This window comes from Erythranthe guttata, chromosome 1 (assembly GCF_056151865.1).
Source record: "Erythranthe guttata isolate IM_541 chromosome 1, IM_541, whole genome shotgun sequence".
In the NCBI taxonomy this organism is placed as follows: Eukaryota; Viridiplantae; Streptophyta; class Magnoliopsida; order Lamiales; family Phrymaceae; genus Erythranthe; species Erythranthe guttata.
In genome coordinates, this window is record NC_142533.1 from 6,207,810 (window position 1) to 6,226,360 (window position 18,551).

The 18,551-nt window shown below is 33.4% G+C and overlaps 1 protein-coding gene and 2 long non-coding RNA genes across 3 annotated transcripts; 1 reads left to right on the forward strand and 2 right to left on the reverse strand.

The window, feature by feature from the left end:
- The first annotated feature begins 916 nt into the window (after window positions 1–916).
- Window positions 917–4,265, forward strand: LOC148772701 (disease resistance protein RPH8A-like). Its single transcript, XM_088818937.1, has 2 exons — window positions 917–3,605; window positions 3,945–4,265. Exon 1 carries the CDS (start codon window positions 1,687–1,689, stop codon window positions 3,601–3,603), a length of 1,917 nt encoding a protein of 638 aa, XP_088675063.1. The 5' UTR covers window positions 917–1,686; the 3' UTR covers window positions 3,604–3,605; window positions 3,945–4,265.
- A 2,444-nt stretch (window positions 4,266–6,709) lies between these two features.
- On the reverse strand, window positions 6,710–8,585 carry LOC148772702 (uncharacterized). Its single transcript, XR_016032563.1, has 5 exons — window positions 7,657–8,585; window positions 7,473–7,519; window positions 7,163–7,208; window positions 7,006–7,021; window positions 6,710–6,879 (listed from the first exon to the last, which is right to left on the reverse strand). It is a non-coding gene; the product is annotated as an uncharacterized LOC148772702 (long non-coding RNA).
- A 2,932-nt stretch (window positions 8,586–11,517) lies between these two features.
- On the reverse strand, window positions 11,518–12,282 carry LOC148772703 (uncharacterized). The gene is made up of 3 exons (XR_016032574.1): window positions 11,933–12,282; window positions 11,737–11,777; window positions 11,518–11,551 (listed from the first exon to the last, which is right to left on the reverse strand). It is a non-coding gene; the product is annotated as an uncharacterized LOC148772703 (long non-coding RNA).
- Between the last annotated feature and the right edge of the window lie 6,269 nt (window positions 12,283–18,551).

The following is an 18,551-nucleotide window of genomic DNA, read 5'->3' on the forward strand; positions in this document are numbered from 1 at the left end:
ATGATTGAATTGCAAATTTTGAAAACTTCATTTTGGGTATATAAAATTTTGGGTAACTTTGTAATTTTTGAAATTTAAAGGGTATTTTAGTCTTTTTGGGTCAAAATACACGCTCAGTCGCACAATCCGCGCGTGTAGCACACGATAAGCTGTTAGGGACCCTATTGCCTTTGAGTAGTTTTCATAGAGAATTTATTGCCAATTTTTTTAACACGAGTATTTTTTTAGTAATTCGAGATCACACGGGGTGGTTTTTACCCAAATAATAATAATTGAACGGAAATAAAACTGACACCACCAATTTGTAAGTGTCAGGCAACAAATGAATATTAAATCGGAAGATTCTTCTTGGTGATCAGTTACTGTCGTGACACAGCTGTAATCCTAATTGTTAAACCCCAAAAAAAGTCAAACCCCAAAGACCATCTCAACCCCATAAATTTAGTAGTATATTTCTTGCAAATGTCTTGGTACTTTAGGGGAAAATATATATTACATATAAGTACATTAGAAAATAAAGAGAAATCAACAAATATTTAAATTTTAACAAAAATATGAAAAAATATAAATAAATCAAAAAAGAAAAGAAGAAGGAAAATGAATTTTTTTACCAAGCCGGCATCTTCATTTTGATTTTTTTTCTGTGTTGATTTATTTATATTTGCATTTTTTTGTTAACATTTAAATATTATTTTTTATATCTAATAAAATTAAAATATTATTCAATTTTTTTTCTGATGTATTTATATTTTTAATATATTTTTTTTTGCATTTTTGTTTGTGAAAATTAAATATTATTCAATTTTTTTTATGTATACTTAATATTCTAAAAAAAAATAATTATAATTAGTACTGAAATTTTGTAATCATTTTTGAACCCCAAAACTATATTTAATTCAATATTAGCCCCAAAATAGTGTTTTGTACGGTATAATTTTTATTTTTCTTTTTCAAGAGAAGAGCCAAAATGTCAAACTCCAAAAGTGATCCCAAGAAAACACAACCCACATGAACTCCAGTATTTTTTCTGCAAATCTTATCAAATTGAGCCTTATTACTACTTTCTCTCTCACACACACACAGGTGTTAGTGCGAAATGGGTTCTTATGCTGCTGTAGCTTCCCTTCGTCAGACACTGGAACGCATTTCCGAATCCGATGATTTTCTTTCCCAATCAGACCTTCATGAAATGGATTTAGTTGTTGAAAGAATGGAGGAGATTCCCAGCAGCAAGAAAGTTGATGCGGCAGCTTATGAAAGACGATTCATAGATGCTGTCCAAATATTCCATGATCTTATCCTCTCCCACTTGTCTGATCCAGATTATGATGACATCGGTTTTGCTTTGTCTCTCTCCCAACAACTCGGAATAGTCCAAGAAGAAATTACTTCGTTTCACACAGCAATCGACCAAATCTGCAGCATCAGGTATTCTAATTTTGCTTCTTCATATTATAATACCGACAATCAACAGCAGAATCTTCTTGTGGGATTCGATGACCAAATTACAGCACTAAAAAAATGGATTTTCGATCCCAATTACTTAGTTAAATCAGTTGCGGGCATGACCGGAATCGGTAAGACCACTCTTGTTAAACAATTTTACAACGATCCACTTGTTGTAAAAGAGTTCGACACTCTTTATTTCTGCACATCGGCCCAGACTACACTCGGTGGGAAGATATTATGCTGCGTGTTCTCGATGAACTTGGCGTCGTCATCCCTTCGGATAAACTAGACACGGATTGTTTGCAGAAGCAATTGTCGGAGGCTTTATCTACTCAAAAGTATCTAGTTGTCTTAGACGATGTATGGGATGCCGACGTTGATCTAATCCCTAGTCGTTTACCAGAGAACAGAAAAGGAAGTCGCATCATCGTCATATCTCAGATCCAAAGTTTAATTGCCTACATTTATACAGAGATGTTTACTATATTACCATTTCTCAACGATGACGACAGTTGGAAACTACTTCATCAGACCGCATTTAGTAATAGAGAGGAGAAGTGCAGTCGAGAACTTGAGAAAATTGGGAAGAAGATTGCCAAGAACTGTGAAGGACTCCCTGCAGCAATTATACAGGTTGGACAGAATCTGCGAGGAAAATCTTTTCAAGAATGGAAGACATTATCAGAAAAAGACGATCCACTCGTCATCACAAGATATGACGATGCACCCCTCTCAAAGGCACTGTTTTTTAGTTACATGATGTTGCCTCGGGATCTAAAGCCATTCTTTCTATATATGGGTGTGTTCCCAAAACATTATGGGATTTCTCGATCAAAGCTCATCAAATTATGGTTCTCTGAGGGCTTTCTGGATACAGACCTGATGATTGAAGAAACTGCCGGAAACTACTTAGATCAACTTATTCAGCAAAGTGTTGTTTTGAGAGAAAAGCACGCTTCTTTCAATTCGTTTAGATCTAAGAACTGTAGACTGCATTTCACCTTTCGAAGTCTATGTGTTAGTGAAGCTAAGAGTGAAAAGTTTTTCCATATCCTGAAAAAATACACCGATTGTACTCCGGAGAACATCAGAAGGCAGCAGCGTTTGTGCGTTCACAATAATGTTGTTCTTGCATTAACACAAATTCATGAATGGATGGAATTGGTTCCGAATGCACAATCTCTTCTTTGTTTCGGTCCAAAACAACAATATCCAGTATTGCTGCCCTCGTGTTTTAGATTGCTCAAGGTACTGGATGCACTTGCACTCCGCTTCTACGAGTTCCCACATCAACTACTTGCGTTAGTTCACTTGACGTATCTTTCCATCACGTGTGATAGAGAGCTCCCCAACTCCATATCCACACTTTGGAACCTCAAGGTATTGATTTTCACTCGGCATCATAACATCAAATTGTCGAATAATGGTCCAGTTTATCTGCCTGTAGAGATCTGGAACATGCATAAACTGAAGCAACTTTATTGCAAGGGCTTCGACCTCCCACCTCCTCCGGATGATTCTCATCTTGAGAATCTTATAACAGTTTCAGGTGTGAGTGTTCACAGTTGTACCATGGAAGTCCTTTCAAGAATCCCCAAGTTAACGAGAATAGCCGTTCAAATTGAGTCAGCACACGACTCAACCGAAACCTTCAGTTTTTTCGGTCATTTAGCCTCTGTCCATAAGAAATTTGTGTCATTCAAATGCGTCGTTGTAAATCCTAATTTGAGCTCTCAAATTGTTCGTTCAGTTCCGAACTTTCCTAGGTACATTTGGAAGATAAGCCTGAGTGGATGTGGATTGCCTTGGGAGAATATGGAAGTGATTGCATCATTACCGAATCTTAAAGTACTCAAACTGCGATGGTATGCCTTTTGCGGCCCTCTGTGGAAAACCAGCACAGCACAGTTCCCCAGTCTAAATTTCTTGCTGTTGGAAGACTTGGATATAGAGAACTTGGAATTTGACATTCCGTACTTAAGGTGGGTGATTGTTAGGCATTGCTATAAATTGAAAAACATCTCGGATCAATTGAAGCGCACCGAAATACTAGAGGTAGATGATTGCAGCCCATCATTTATGAAGAAAGTGCGCGAGTGGCGATCCTTTTTTGGTGCAGAAGCTAAAATACGTTCTTCAAGTACGGATCTATAAAGGTAATTAATGGTCGTCAAATCTATGTGAAATATTTAGGGATTGTTTTTCTACCAAACCAATTCTATCTATGCTCTTGAAACTCGAAAGAACGAAGATGTATACTCTAAAGAGTGATACCAAAAAATCAGTGGCGTTTTAGTTATATTGTATCTTTCATCCTATAAACATTTTTCAGTTCATTAACCATTATATATCTACCAGAGCAATTCTATGTTGATCGATTTTCAACTTAGCTGCACGGTGAATTTTGCTATTTCCTCGGTGAATTTTTGGTAAGCTTGATCCTTGAAAACGTTGAAGAGAGGTTTTGACTGATTATTCTTTATCTGTGTGTACAGGAATATAATAAATTCCAAATGGCTAATCGTGTGTTGCTCGGCGATTGAAAAGCCTCAACTATTCAAATGAAGATGAAGATTCCTATTCGGCAAGTGTGGCAAAATTTCAAAGCTTCCATAAAACTGTTTATGATTTGATATTTTCCTGTTTTTGTAAAAAAAAAAATTTCTTTTATCTTTTTGGGTGATCATTGAAACTTATGTTTTGGATATTTTCTTGATTTATTTTCTTGTAACGTAAAAGGTAATTAATTTTACATAATTTTTACTTTTGCAATGGCTGGAAAAAAAAAAAAGTGTGATGGATTGGATTCTATCAAATGATTGTTGAATGTGAAATGTACCTCCCTCGTATAATAATCTGATTCATCTGTTTACCATGTTCCCCATTTTCTATCCTTAACCCTTTCATTTACTGTCTGATAATCTAATTTATGTTCGATTCTCCTCTCCCATTTTACAGAGCTCTGTTTCAATTCTTGCAAAAATTATATCACGAATAGAAGAAAAAAATCCACATAGCTTCAACTATATAATTAACTTGCCACTCATGATTATATTTTGAGTTGGAAAATAAAGAATGAACAGGGAAGTGTATATATATATATATATATATATATATATATATATATACCTTTGACACTGGAGGAAAATTTTTTTACATGTTTTTTACAATTTTTTTTTAATATTTTGTGTTATTTATTTATTAATTTATATACTTTAGCCCCCAAAGTTAAAATTTTATACCATTTAAGTCCAAAAAATTATTCCAGCCCCCACCCAAAATCCCCTGGGTCCGCTCCTGCCTTTAACCACCACTTCAAGAGCTTTGATTGATTCTCTCAAAGAAGATCTTCTTGTCGGTCGGTCTCTGCAACATTTGATCTTCAACCCCTTTCTTTGAAAGTTGTGTACAACAAAAAAATAAAAAGATAACTGAAAATGACAAAGGGCAAACAAAGGGAGCTTTTTGGCTCCTATGAATATAAAGAAGGAGAAGAAAGAAAATTGCATATTAGGACTGAGTTCTTGATCCGGAAACGTTGTCCATGTTAAAGAAAAGATGGGGATATATGGGTTAAAAATGAAAAAAAATATAATATGGGTAAAATGATGAATCAGATTATTAGATAATGAAAGGTTTTAAAATTTCTGATGAAATAAAAGAAACAAAAATTTACCCCTTATTAAACTCACAAAACAGCTAACGGGTCATTTTTTAGCCAAATGGTGAACCAGGCTGCAAAATGCCAAAGAAATAGCAATTGGAGGGTGCATTCTGCTATTTTTTCAATTTAAGGATGCAAAATGCCAATAACATGTAATTCGAGGGTGCAAAGTGCCAATTACCCCTCATTTGATAGTTATAATTGTCATTTATTTAATTAATTATTTTTATTATTTTATTTCATTTAATATAGACTGCATTTCACCTTTCGGAGTCTATGTGTTAACGAAGCTAAGGGGAAAAAGTTTTTCCATATCATCAAAAAGTACACCAATTGTACTCAAGAGAAATTGAGGAGCCAACGGCGTTTGTGCGTCCACAATAATGTTGTTCTTGCTTTCAGTCAAGTACATGAATGGATGGAATCAGTTCCAAATGCCCGGTCTCTTCTTTGTTATAGTCCAAACCAACCATATTTGGTATTGTTGTCCTTGCATTTTAGATTGCTCAAGATACTAGATGCACTTGCAATCCGCTTGTACGAGTTCCCCCATCAATTGCTTGCATTAGTTCACTTAAGGTACCTTGCCATCATCACGTGTGATGGAATAATGGTCCGGTTTATCTACCTATCGGGAACATGCATAAACTGAAGCAACTGTTCTGCATGGACTTCGACGATTCCGGAATCGTCGCCAAAAAAAACGTCGCAAGTGAGCTGTTTTGGCCTAGTGCCTCCTCCTTCAAATGATTCTCATCTTGTGCTTGAGAAGCTTCTAACAGTCTCAGGTGTGAGTGTTCACAGCTATACAGTTAACGTTCTCTCAAGAATCCCCAACTTGCCGAGAATAGCTGTTCAGATTGAGTCGCTGGATCGCGATCTGGCCTCTGCATCAACTTCAAACACCATTTTGACCCCTTTTCAGCCCGAATTTGACAATTATGCATTTCACTAAAGTTGTAGCCTTTGAAGTTGGCTTTCTAAATCCACGTGAATCAGCTCAATCGGAGGTCGTATGCGAGAGTTAGGCTTTAAATACCAAACACTGCCATAGACTGCTAGTATGCACGTTTGCACGTGTTTGGTTTGGTTATCGGCTTCGTTTCCAAAATCGTCTCGAATCGGCAAAAATAGTTTATCTTTATCTAAAATAGACACTACTAGAAAATCATGATTTGGCAACGGACGAATTCGTTGCCAAGAAGTAAAAATCCGTCACTAATCAAGATTTAGCAACAGATAATGATCGTCTCTAACGCTGTCGCTAAAAGGCGCGTCGCTAAATTTGGCGACGACGTGCGCAAATCCGTCGCTACATTTTAGCAACAGAATAAGCCGTTGCCGGATACCGTCACTACTATAGCAATAGAATGACTCGTCGCCAGATCCGTTGATAATGTAGAAACTGAATGACCCATCACCAAATCCGTCGCTACTTTAGATAGGGATTGAATCGTATCTAAATCCGTCGCAAAAAATATTTTAACAATTAAAAAAATATATATATTTATTTTTATTTTGATACCTATTTAATATATATTGTATACCAAAAATAACAATTATATATAAAAATTCAGCATACAATGTTACAAATTTGTATTACAAACTGTACCAATACTGTTTTGAAAGCAAGATTGAAACACTGTCAAAATTTAGAATACATCAATCCTGTTCTATAAGTGCAACACACACCGTCTCTCTAGTCTCTCCAATCGACATATGCTTGTGATGTACTTGTACCACGTAGATGACATCCTGAATACTAGCTGCATAGTACACAAAAGTAGTCCAAGACAAGATAAATGTGATTAGCTAAATATTGACGCCAAGCTAAAAAAGACAACTTAAAGTCCTAATAAAACAAATTGTGTAAGAAAGTGAATATTTCATACCTGATACAACTTTTCCCTGCAAATGTAGCAACATAAACAATTGTCAAGGAGATAACAAAACAAATTTTCGAATTGAATAGTAAATCAAATCAAAATATTGACTTTAAAATAAAAAAGACAACTTTGATCCTAATAAATAGTAAGGTAAAACATTTACCTTTAAATGTAGCACTTGAGCTTCACAACATCATCAAGAAAAACAACTGTTAAAGAGACAAGAAAACAAATTGAGAAAATGAGCAGTGAATGAAATCTAATTTGAATCTCTATACTGACATCTAGCTAAAACATGTATGTAAAATAAATAGAAGCAAATATACTCAATTTACTATGCTATCCTCACACCATTCTCTTTAAAAGTCAAAAGATAAGAAATTATCAATTCAATTTTTTCTCTAACTTGGGAAAGCCTCACCAAACATGTTTACCATTACACATGTACAGAATTTGGAGTTCTAGTACTACACCTCTTATGATCTTCCCCTCTCCTCTATTGACAACTCAATTTGGTTTCCTGAAAAATCATTATTGTGGATAAGTATTTTTAATAGTAAAAATAGCAGACTGCCTTGATATCATTTTTGCAAGCATAAAAGATAACATAAACAGAGGATAAGAGATGATGAGAAATCAATTGAGCACAGAACATACTCTCTGAACATTGTTTCCATCAAGCATCCTAATGCTTTCCTCGTTAATGGAGAAAAAATTGGGTTGGTTTACCCATCCATTAGATTATGTTTGTGAATTTATTTCAATTTCCCGCATCATGCTACAAGTCATCAAAAAGTTAACGGATGAAAGCCATGAGTCATCACAAACAAATTATTTTATACATATCTAATCAGATTTCAAGAGGATTAATCAAAGTCAAGTTCATAAATAAATTTTGCACCTCTGAACAACACTTGAGATAATTGACACGCAAACAAAATAGCTACAACACCTAACCATCTCAAATAAGTAAGAGAACAAATACCGGAACTTTTATTTCTACTCAAATAATTGGAAGGAAACATATCGAAAGACAATAACAAAACCTATAAACATCCAAATTTTCTAGCAAAAAAACACATAAACAAACAAATCCATTATCATGTTCAAAAGACAATCGAATGAAAATTCAAATAACATTCGCCAATTCATTAATTTACCAAAAGCAAAACAATTTAAAGAATATATTATATGCACCCACGAGCGAAAGAAATAATTCAAAACATATCGGATAAGCACAGTAAAAAATCATAAATTAACCAGATCCCTGCAAAAATTGTTCTTTTGAAATATTAGAAGTTCAAGATCAATGAAGATTCGAAAGGGCAACCGGACAAGTGCTAGCGTTTTCATAAGATAACTCAAAAATCGTACTTGACAGAGAACTATGGAGAAATATCCGAAAAAAAATTAAGAACTGAAATTTACATTCACATTAGGGATTTGGAGAAAAACTCGTTCATTTCCACTGAAGAGAAAACCTTTTAAAAAGAAAGAGAAATATTGAGGAAAACTTAAGAATGAAATTTACCTTGAAATTACATATTTGCTGCAGAAATCATTTTTCGACTGGACCACTCTCGACATATCGAGAGAATCCTCCGTAAAAATTAGGGCTTCGGCTGTGGATTTTGCTTCCGCTGTTGTTTGGGGTTTGGACATTTTTTCTTTAAATTATACATCTTTCCGAATATTTATTAATATTTTATTATAAATCTAGTGCAGTTATTGTTATACATAAATATTTAAATATTTAATACTATAACTTTAATTAAATAATGGATAAAAGAGTAAACACGTTGTGTTTGTTTTCTGCCTAATCATTTAGGTAACAAATGATATAAGTTTTTATACATATAATTTATTTCATCACTTTTAATAGTTAATTACAATACAATTATTAAAATAAATATATATAAATAATATTAATTAAAATAATTAAATAAAAAAAGTAAAAAAAACACATAATAATAATTAAATGATAACAGTACAAAATACCCATTTTAAATTTAAAAACAGCAATCCTAAATACCCATTTTAGCAACAGGTCCTTCAATCTGTCTCTACATATGATGCTAACATTTATCTTTAGTAACAGTTTATTATCCATCACTGAATTATGTCACTAAATATTTATTTTAGCAACGGATTTATTATCCGTCTCTAATATCTGTTGCTAGCACTGAAACTCCATAAGCAATGGGACGATTTTGTCTTACGTCGCTAATCCCGTCGCTAATTACTTATTTAGCAACGGATTGTTTTGTTCGTTGCTAGCTGGCGTTGCTAAATCATGATTTTCTAGTAGTGAGAAATAAAACAAGAAACAACATAATATATACAAATAAAGCCGAAAACTCGGACGAACGAAGACCAAAACTCGAAGAATTGATAAGTGAAAATCATGCAAAATGAGCACTTATCAGTCGACACACAACTCAATTGAAACCTTCAGTTTTTTCAGTCATGTTGCCCCTCTCTATGAGGAATTTGAGTCATTCAAATATGTCGTCGTAAATCCTAATTTGAGCTCTCAAATTGTTATTTCAGTTCCGAATTTTCCTATGAACATTATCAAGATAAGCCTGAGTGGATGTGGATTGCCTTGGGAGAATATGGAAGTGAATGCATCATACCATTTGTGAAGAAAATGCGCGAGTGGCAATCCATTCATGGGGATGAATATGAAAGGCAAATAGGAAGGAGGCGTGATTTTTTTACTTTTTTTTTTCTTTTGATTTTTTTTTGTTCATGGTTATCATTATTTTAATATAAAATGTAAAATACAATTTTTTTTGAGTAATGTAAAAGACAAAATTACAACACATGTAAAAAAATTTAATATTACAATATATTTTAATTCTTGTTTATATATTTTTTACTTTTTGTAATTACAAAATAATTTTATTTTATATAAAATTTGGTGTAATTAAAATCAATTATCATGTACTAATTGCTGAAAAAACCCTAGGACATCTCAGTCCTTTTACCTTCAGTCAAAACTTAAAATTAAAAAAGGTGCAGTTTGCTTCGAAAATGTTAACAAAGGGGGGCATAAGCGAGTTGTTTTTTTACGGGGGTATTTGGCAATTATAGATTACATAGGGGTGATATTTGCAATTAACTCCTTTGACTATGTTCTTTTTGAAATTTGCTTTCATATAGTTGAATATTATTACGTATTCCCCTCACCTTAATTGTAAACTATTTTTTTGTCGGTGTACTACACTAACCATTCAATGGTAAAAACACTTGTCAGTAAAGTAAAAAAAAAAAGGAAAAAACAAATATTTCTGAAGAGGTAGTTTTAACCTGTAGATGTCATTTCATTTATGTTGAAATTGGTTAGAGTTTTGTTGAGTGTATATTTTACACTCGATTATACTCTTTTATGAGGACTTTTGTGAGATTTTATTCAATATTGAGACGCTTATTCCTTTAAGGTTGAGAAGAGGCAGCCACTTATATTGAGACGGTTGTCTCGATTATTCCTTTAAAGTTGAGATAGCCATCCGAGATGTTCAAGAGGAGCAATTGAGTTATGCTGTTTAAGACGGCCATCCGATATCTTACACTACAATTCGGACGGCACGGCCATCCGAACCCACGTTTGGCACAGTTTGGAATTTTCAATCAAGCAAGGAAACTCCCCCTTTTCAACCAAGTCTTGGCACTATATAAAGAGCATTATCAAGCACATAAATTGAACCCTAATTACGCAATCTTGGAGCAAAGAATAAAGAGCGAAGACGAAGACAATCGAAGATTCAAGCATAGTTTTAATTCCTTGTCTTATGATTTATGAATTATATTTTTGTTTTTAGAGCAATTATGAGTAGCTAAACCCTTTTGTTTCAAGATTTTATTCGAACCTTGTGTGGGATTTGTGAACCATTTTAATTCCGGATTACTTTTTCTACTTATTTTATAAGACATGCTCACAGTTAGGGGTGATAAACGAGCTGAGCCGCTCGTGAGCTCAATGAACCGGCTCGAAAAAAGCTCGAGCTCGAACTTTTTTTAGTTGTTCGTGAGCTCACGAGCTTTGTTTTTTTTTTTTTTATTTAAATAATGGAAAATAACATAAAATATTATAAAAATAATATAAAAAGAACATATTAATATTATATATATTATATATATATATATATATATATATATATATATATATATATATATATATATATATATATATATATATATATATATATATATATATATATATATATATATATATATATATATATATATAATTGCAATTTATTGTTTATTTTTGAATTTTTTTTATTATAACTATATATATATCATATAAATAAATTATAAAAGATCAAACAATATTTACATGAATACATAATCATGATATATCATCCGAATGTTATTACTTGATCTAGAGTCTTCGAAGATATTTAACACACTACACACAAAACACATCTAACAAGTAAAAGTAACAGGAACTCCATAAGGAAGTAACTGCAATGCAACGAACCTTCACGGCTTCTGCAAGACTTGTTAGGAAAATATTCTGTTTGCTCTTGTAAAGGTTAAGTAAAACCTGGAATAGAAATAGTATGCACTCCAATTAGCAACTTCCTGCCAAAAAAACCAAAAACAAAAAGAAATACATAAATATGAAAACAACATAGAGAAGATGATAAAGAGTTTATCCGACCAAGATTTGTGCAGAGCATGACATAGGCATCAAAATTAATATCTTATATCCTTAAACTACTAACTTACGTAATGATAATAATGATAGAGCTGATGCAAGATTGCTACTCCTGCAAAAATAAAAAGAAATAAGATTTCAAGAAAACTCTGAAGGTACGAAATCAGAATGCTAGCCCCAACATAGAAATACTGAAAATAATCTACATGTTTTTACAAAATTTGATGAAGATGAAAAATGGCCCATGAATAAGCTCAAAGTTAATACATGTATATGATTGCTAGGAAACAACTTAATGGGAAACCAGTAGACTTCGCTCCCCCTAACTCCATGTATCCTACAAAAACCAAAATTGCACCACTACATACTTATTTACTAACAAATTGACTATCTTATTTCAAAGGATCTAATAATGGGTCACAGAGAAGTTGCTCGAAAGTTGCATACCGTACATATTCTCATTCTAGGTAGAGCCTTGCCAATTGTTCTATCAAAGATCCATTATTTTAATCATAAAATAATTGTCAGAAAATTCATCTAAGCAGTTCATAAATTAAAATTCATTAACCAAGAATGTAATACAAGAACAGTAAAAGATATTTCAAAATCACTATAACTTATTTTTAACTCCTAATATCAAATTTCCGTGATCATTACCCTAGTTGTTTAGGAAATACAAAGACTGGGAAGCAAAAGGGCTTTTGCCAATGCCACCTTCTACTTGCGCAGAAGTCCTGGGCAATTAGAAATTAAATTGTTTATAACTTCCTAACTTATACTAAAATAGGGATTTCTGAATCTGTAAATACAATTATAAATTAGGGGTTAGGGCTTGAATAATGAATACTAATCATTACATGAGAACTTTCATACGGATTAGCCCATGCTTCCAAAAAACTAAAAATAAAAGGAACCGCCACATCACCCTAAAATAAATTTGAGTTAATAAGAATTTTATAAATAAGTAATTTGTTGAGTGTTTTAATATGTTACAATTAGAGGCCGAGAAAAACAAAATGTCTCTATATTTGAGCTATAAGTGTCTCTAAATATTTAATAAATAAGATAAACTTGTGAAGTGTCCCAAGAAATAACATTTGAGACTTTTATAAGAAAGTGTCCCTAACAAAACGTCGCAATATACATATTTTGTTGTAACATGTTGTTGTGACGCGTCTTTATCCACGAAATCGGAAGTTAGCGGCGGCGGCGACGCGTCTTCATCCGCCGTACCCATGGCGTGATGGTGTATTGTTTCGATAGGGGGATCGGTGGTGGGGTGGTAAAACCGATCATCTTCTTCTCGGGTTTCAAGATTTTGGTTGTGGATGGTCGGGTGGTGGCGGTGGGAGAAATAAAAAGTCTGGTATGTAGGTGATGTACACGGACCAAAAATATGATGAGGCCCAAAAATTATAACTATAATATTTGAGCCCAATTATCAATTAAAAGCCCAAGATCACATTCCAGGCCCATAGTAAGATTCCGTATATAAATGCTTTACGTTTATTGAGAAAAGGTAATTTTTATTCGATAGGCATTAGAATATTTTCTTATGATATTTTCTCTGATATTCTTCTCTTGGAATCTGGACTAACTTAAGCATCGGAGGGTTTTCGCCGGAACCAAGCTCCGGCACCCTAACGTATATTTTTCTTACGCAGGAAACGCCTAATCCATCAAATTGAAGAAGATCATCACAAGACCGTATCGATTCTTGAATATTCGTTGCAGGTTTAATTTGAGGTGATTCGAGTTAACTTATTGTTGACCGCATCAGTAGGCAATAGGTTTGGTTTGTGTACGAAGAGAGGGGAAGATGAACAACAATTTGGAGAAGAAAAAATATGGAATAAATTTTATTAACATGTGAGGATATAAAAGTAAATTCATTGTAATTTTTAATGCTGTCAAGTTTCTGAACATGGACTGTTAAAATTAGGGAGTTTTTGTAGTTTTTTATAATAAGGGGGTGAATGCGACCTTTTTTATAGTACAGGGGTGCCAACTGTAATTCACCCTATATTTTATTACAAAATACTAGTTTGGAAAAATGGGCATCCCACTCAAAATGCATACGGAAGACTTTTAATATGACTGAAGCATCCAATATTTGTTATTAGCTTACTCTTATGATCTGCATTAAAATCACAATCTCAAAACTGAAGTTTCGAGATTAATAAATAACAAATTCGTTGGCTATGTTTGGTAACCTTTCGTAATATATAAAACTTTGTATTATTTAAAGAGCATATTATAAATAAGCCCATCAACGGATACTTATTCATAAAGAGATCCAGACAAAAAATCTCTTTTACCAATAAGTCCACACATGGTCCAGATTTTTGTAAAGCACTAAAATAATCCCTCATACTTTAATATGCTCCAATTTCATCCTTAACTTAATTTAACTTCAATTCGACCCAAAAATTTTTTTTTCAAAAACTTTTTTTTTCCCGCCGGATTCCGGCGTTGACTTTTTTGAATTTGTTTTTCTTTTTTTGTTCGTTTAAACAGCAATATTACTGTTAAACACGGTAAAATAAACACATCAATATCATTGACAGTATAATTACGTTATTTTACTATCAATGACAACACAATTACGGTCAACGTTTAGCGGCGAACGTAGAAAAACAAAAACAAACCAAACAAAAAAAAATCAAAAAAATACTAAAAAAATTCAACGCCGGAGACCGCCGGAAACCGGCGAAAATGTTATCAAATTGAGCTTTTTGTATTTTCAGAGAGAGAGAGAGAGAGAGGATTTACAAAGTGGCTTATGCAGCTGTACTTTTCCCTTAAGAAGACAATGGATCGCATTTCGAAATCCAAAAATCTTCTTCTTTCCGACTCGGAGAAAGATTGGTTAATCGATAACGAGCTTCCTAACTTGGATTCATTTCTTGAAACAATCGAGGACCTTCCAACCAACAAGAGAGTTGATGATGCATGCGGATTCTTCCGAAAGACGAGTCAAAGATGTTGTACAAATCGATCTGAAGAAATTATGTGGCTTGTTCTCTATCAACTTGGCATCATCATCCCTTTCGATAAACTACTTCACGTAGACAAGGATTATCCGAAGAAGCTATTGTCGGTGGCTTTATCCACTCAAAGGTATCTAATTGTCTTAGATGACGTAAGGATTGATGCTTGTGTCTGGGATTATCTAGAACATAGATGTTTTCCGAATAACGAAAGTGGAAGTTGCGTCATCGTATTGTTGCGGTCCAAAACAACAATCCAGTATTGTTGCCCTCATATTTTAGATTGCTCAAGATACAAGATGCACTTGCAATATGCTTGTATGACTTCCCACATCAACAACGACTTGCATTACTTCACATAACGTACTTTGCAATCACCTGAGAGCTCCCCAACTCCATATCCAGACTTTTGAATCTCGAAGTCTTGATTTTCGATCCGTATCATAACATCAAATTGTCAAATAATGGTCCGGTTTATCTGCCTACGGAGGGGAAAATTACAGTTTATGTCCCTAAATTTTACCACTAAAATGATTTATGTCCTTAAATATTTCAATCCACGAAATGTGTCCCTCAACTTGCCACTTTTGATCACTTTATGTTATGCCGTTAACTCCGGCGGCTAACTTCGACAGAAATAGCACGCGTGGCTCACATGACGTCTATGTGGCTGTTAAATGTGATGTGGAATAATATATTGAATATTAAATGTTGACATGACACACGAATATACTAATTCCCTCTAACTCACTCTCCCAACAATTAACAGTTTCATTCCCATAAACCCTAATTTTTCCACACTTCACAATTTCAACCCACTCCCAAATTTCCAATCCAATCCACATTCTTGGTCGAACCCATACCAAATTCGGAGTCATAAACCCATAAAAAAAATTCAAACATTCTCACATTTGAAGAGTTTTACCCTTCTGAGACGCCACACTGCTTTGGGTGATTTCTGGAGAAGGAAATATCAAGAAAGAGTGAATGTGGCCTACAGTGGACTCCAAACTACAGTAAGTATCCTTAACTTTGTAGCTATATTATTAAATTACGTGAAAATGTGATTTTTGTTTTTTTGCTTTTCTTTTTTGCTGATTTTTTTTCTTCTTGAAACACCTAAATAATACGCTTTAACTACACGGACATTCAAAAACTTGAGAAGCCGATTATGCTATTTTCTAATTTTACCTCAATTGAATGATTCGAAATGAGATTTTAGAGGTTGGATTTACGGGTTCATTGGGGATATGTCGAATTAGGGATTTTAGAATAGAAATAGGGGAGGAGATTGACGTGTCGCTCCACATCACGTTTCATCGGCCAAGTAGACATTGGGTATTGTCCAGCTCGACATTTAACGGCCACATAGACGTCACGTGAGCCACACGTGCTATTTCCTTCGAAGTTAGCTGCCGGCGTTAACGGCAAAACGTAAAGTGATCAAAAGTGGCAAGTTAAAGGACATATTTCGTGGATTGAAATATTTGAGGACATAAATCATTTTAGTGGTAAAGTTTAGGGACATAAACTCTAATTTTCCCGCCTATGGAGATATGGAACATGCATAAACTAAGACAACTATATTGTATGGGCTTTGACCTGCCTGCTCCTCTACCAAGTGATTCTCATCTTGTCCTTGAGAATCTTCTAACACTTTCATGTGTGAGTGTTCACAGTTCACATTTATACCCAGGAAATGCTTTCAAGAATCCCCAAGCTACAGAGAATAGCCGTTCAGATTGAGTCGGCACACGACTCAATTGAAAACTTCAATTTTTTATGTGGAAATTCTTCGGTTAGAGTTTTTACATGCATAAATCATAAGCTCGCCTTTCTTAGAATTGGACACAACATAGGTTTTTGATTTATTTTAGGTTAAATACAAAAACACCCCTGTACTATGGACTTTGTATCATATAGCCCCCCCTGTACTACACATAAACACAAAACCCCCCCCTACTATTATATGTTTTTCCAAAATCTGACGAAAATACCCCTGTTAAGCCTATAAATATGAGGGTTTGTTTGAGCCATTTTCCACTATATTTTTTAAATATCTTCGGTCCATTTTACTTGGGAAATTTTAATATTTTTATTTATTTTTCTCCAAAACATGTAATTGCTTAGATTTTTTTTTTCTGAATAAAAACTTTATCTTTTTCATTTTGAATTTCTTCATTTTTTTCTTAAATGACTTCCGGTGGTTCCAATTCTCAACAATCATAGGAATATAGGATTATACAGATGTTCGTAATCTTAGGATGTTTAAACTACCAGAAGACATTTAAGAAAAAAATGAAGAAACTGATCAAATGAAAAAAATAAAAAGTTTTATTTAGAAAAATTAACAGAATAAAATATAAATACCAAAATTTATGTCCTCGGACTATGTTTGAGTAGTAGTATTTTCGTCATATATATATATATATATATATATATATATATATATATATATATATATATATATATATATATATATATATATATATATATATATATATATATATATATATATATATATATATATATATATATATATATATATATATATATATATATATATATATATATATATATATATATATATATATATATATAATGTTTGAGTAAGTTTTTTCAAAGTTAATATCTTTCAACTTCAATTTTGGAATTTTGGGAGGTTTGTGGTAGTTTTGATTTCGCCCACAGCAACGCGGCGTCTCATAAGGGAAGAACTCTCGCAATGTGAGACTGTCTGGATTTTTTTATGGGTTTATAACTTCGAGTTTGGCATGGATTCTATCAAGAATGCATATTAGATTGGAAATTTGGGAGTGGGTTGAGGAGATTGAAAGATATTTTAGAATTGGATGACTAAGGTTTCTGAGATGAAGCATGAAGTGTGAGTTGGGAAGAGTGAGGTAGAAATGTGAGGGGAAATTAGTACATTTGGTTGCCATATCAACATTTCAATGCCATATGTTATTCCACACCACGTTTAATGGCAAGATAGATGTCTCGTGAGCCACATGTGCAATTTCCGTCGAAGTTGGCTGACGACGTAACGGCAGAACATAAATTGATCAAATGTGGCAAATTCCAGGACATATTTTGTGGATTGAAATATTTGAGGACATAAGTCGTTTTAGTGTTAAAGTTTAGGGACATAAAATTTAATTTCCTCTGAGGGGGGTTTTGTTATTTATGTATAGTACATGGGGTATATGATACAAAGTTCATAGTACATTGGTGTTTTTGTATTTAAGCCTTTATTTTATTCACAGCAAGTGACGGGAATAAGAATAAATTCCAACCAAAGATGAAGATTTTCTATTCGGCAAACATTGCAGAATCTCAAAGAGAGTTAGTTGTATTCATGATTTGATATTTTCCCTTTTTTGTGTTTTTTGTTTTTCTTTGTTGGGTTGTCATTGAAACTTATGTTTCGGATATTTCCTTGATTTATTCGAAAGGTCATTCTTGTAATAAATGTGGGAAAATTACAGTTTATTTCCCTAAACTTTATCACTAAAATGATTTATATCCACAAATATTTCAATCCACGAAATTTGTCCTTTAACTTGTCACTTTGGATCACTTTATGTTCTGCCGTTAATGCCGGTCGCTAACTTCGACGGAAATAGCACGTGTGGCTCACGTGACGTCTATGTGGCCATTAAATGTGACGTGGAATAATATATTGAATATTAAATATTGATCTGGCACACCAATATACTAATTCCCTTTAACTTACTCTCCCAAATTTACCAATTCACAGTTCAACCTTCATTCCCATAAACCCTAATTTTTCCACACTTCACTATTTTAATCTCCTCAACCCACTCCCAAATTTTCAATCCAATCTGCATTCTTGCTCGAACCCATACCAAACTCGAAGTCATAAACCCATAAAA

What these genes read in the sequence shown, in the direction of transcription:
- LOC148772701 (XM_088818937.1), top strand. Translation starts at nt 1,687, where the DNA reads ATGCTGCGTGTTCTCGATGAACTTGGCGTCGTCATCCCTTCGGATAAA.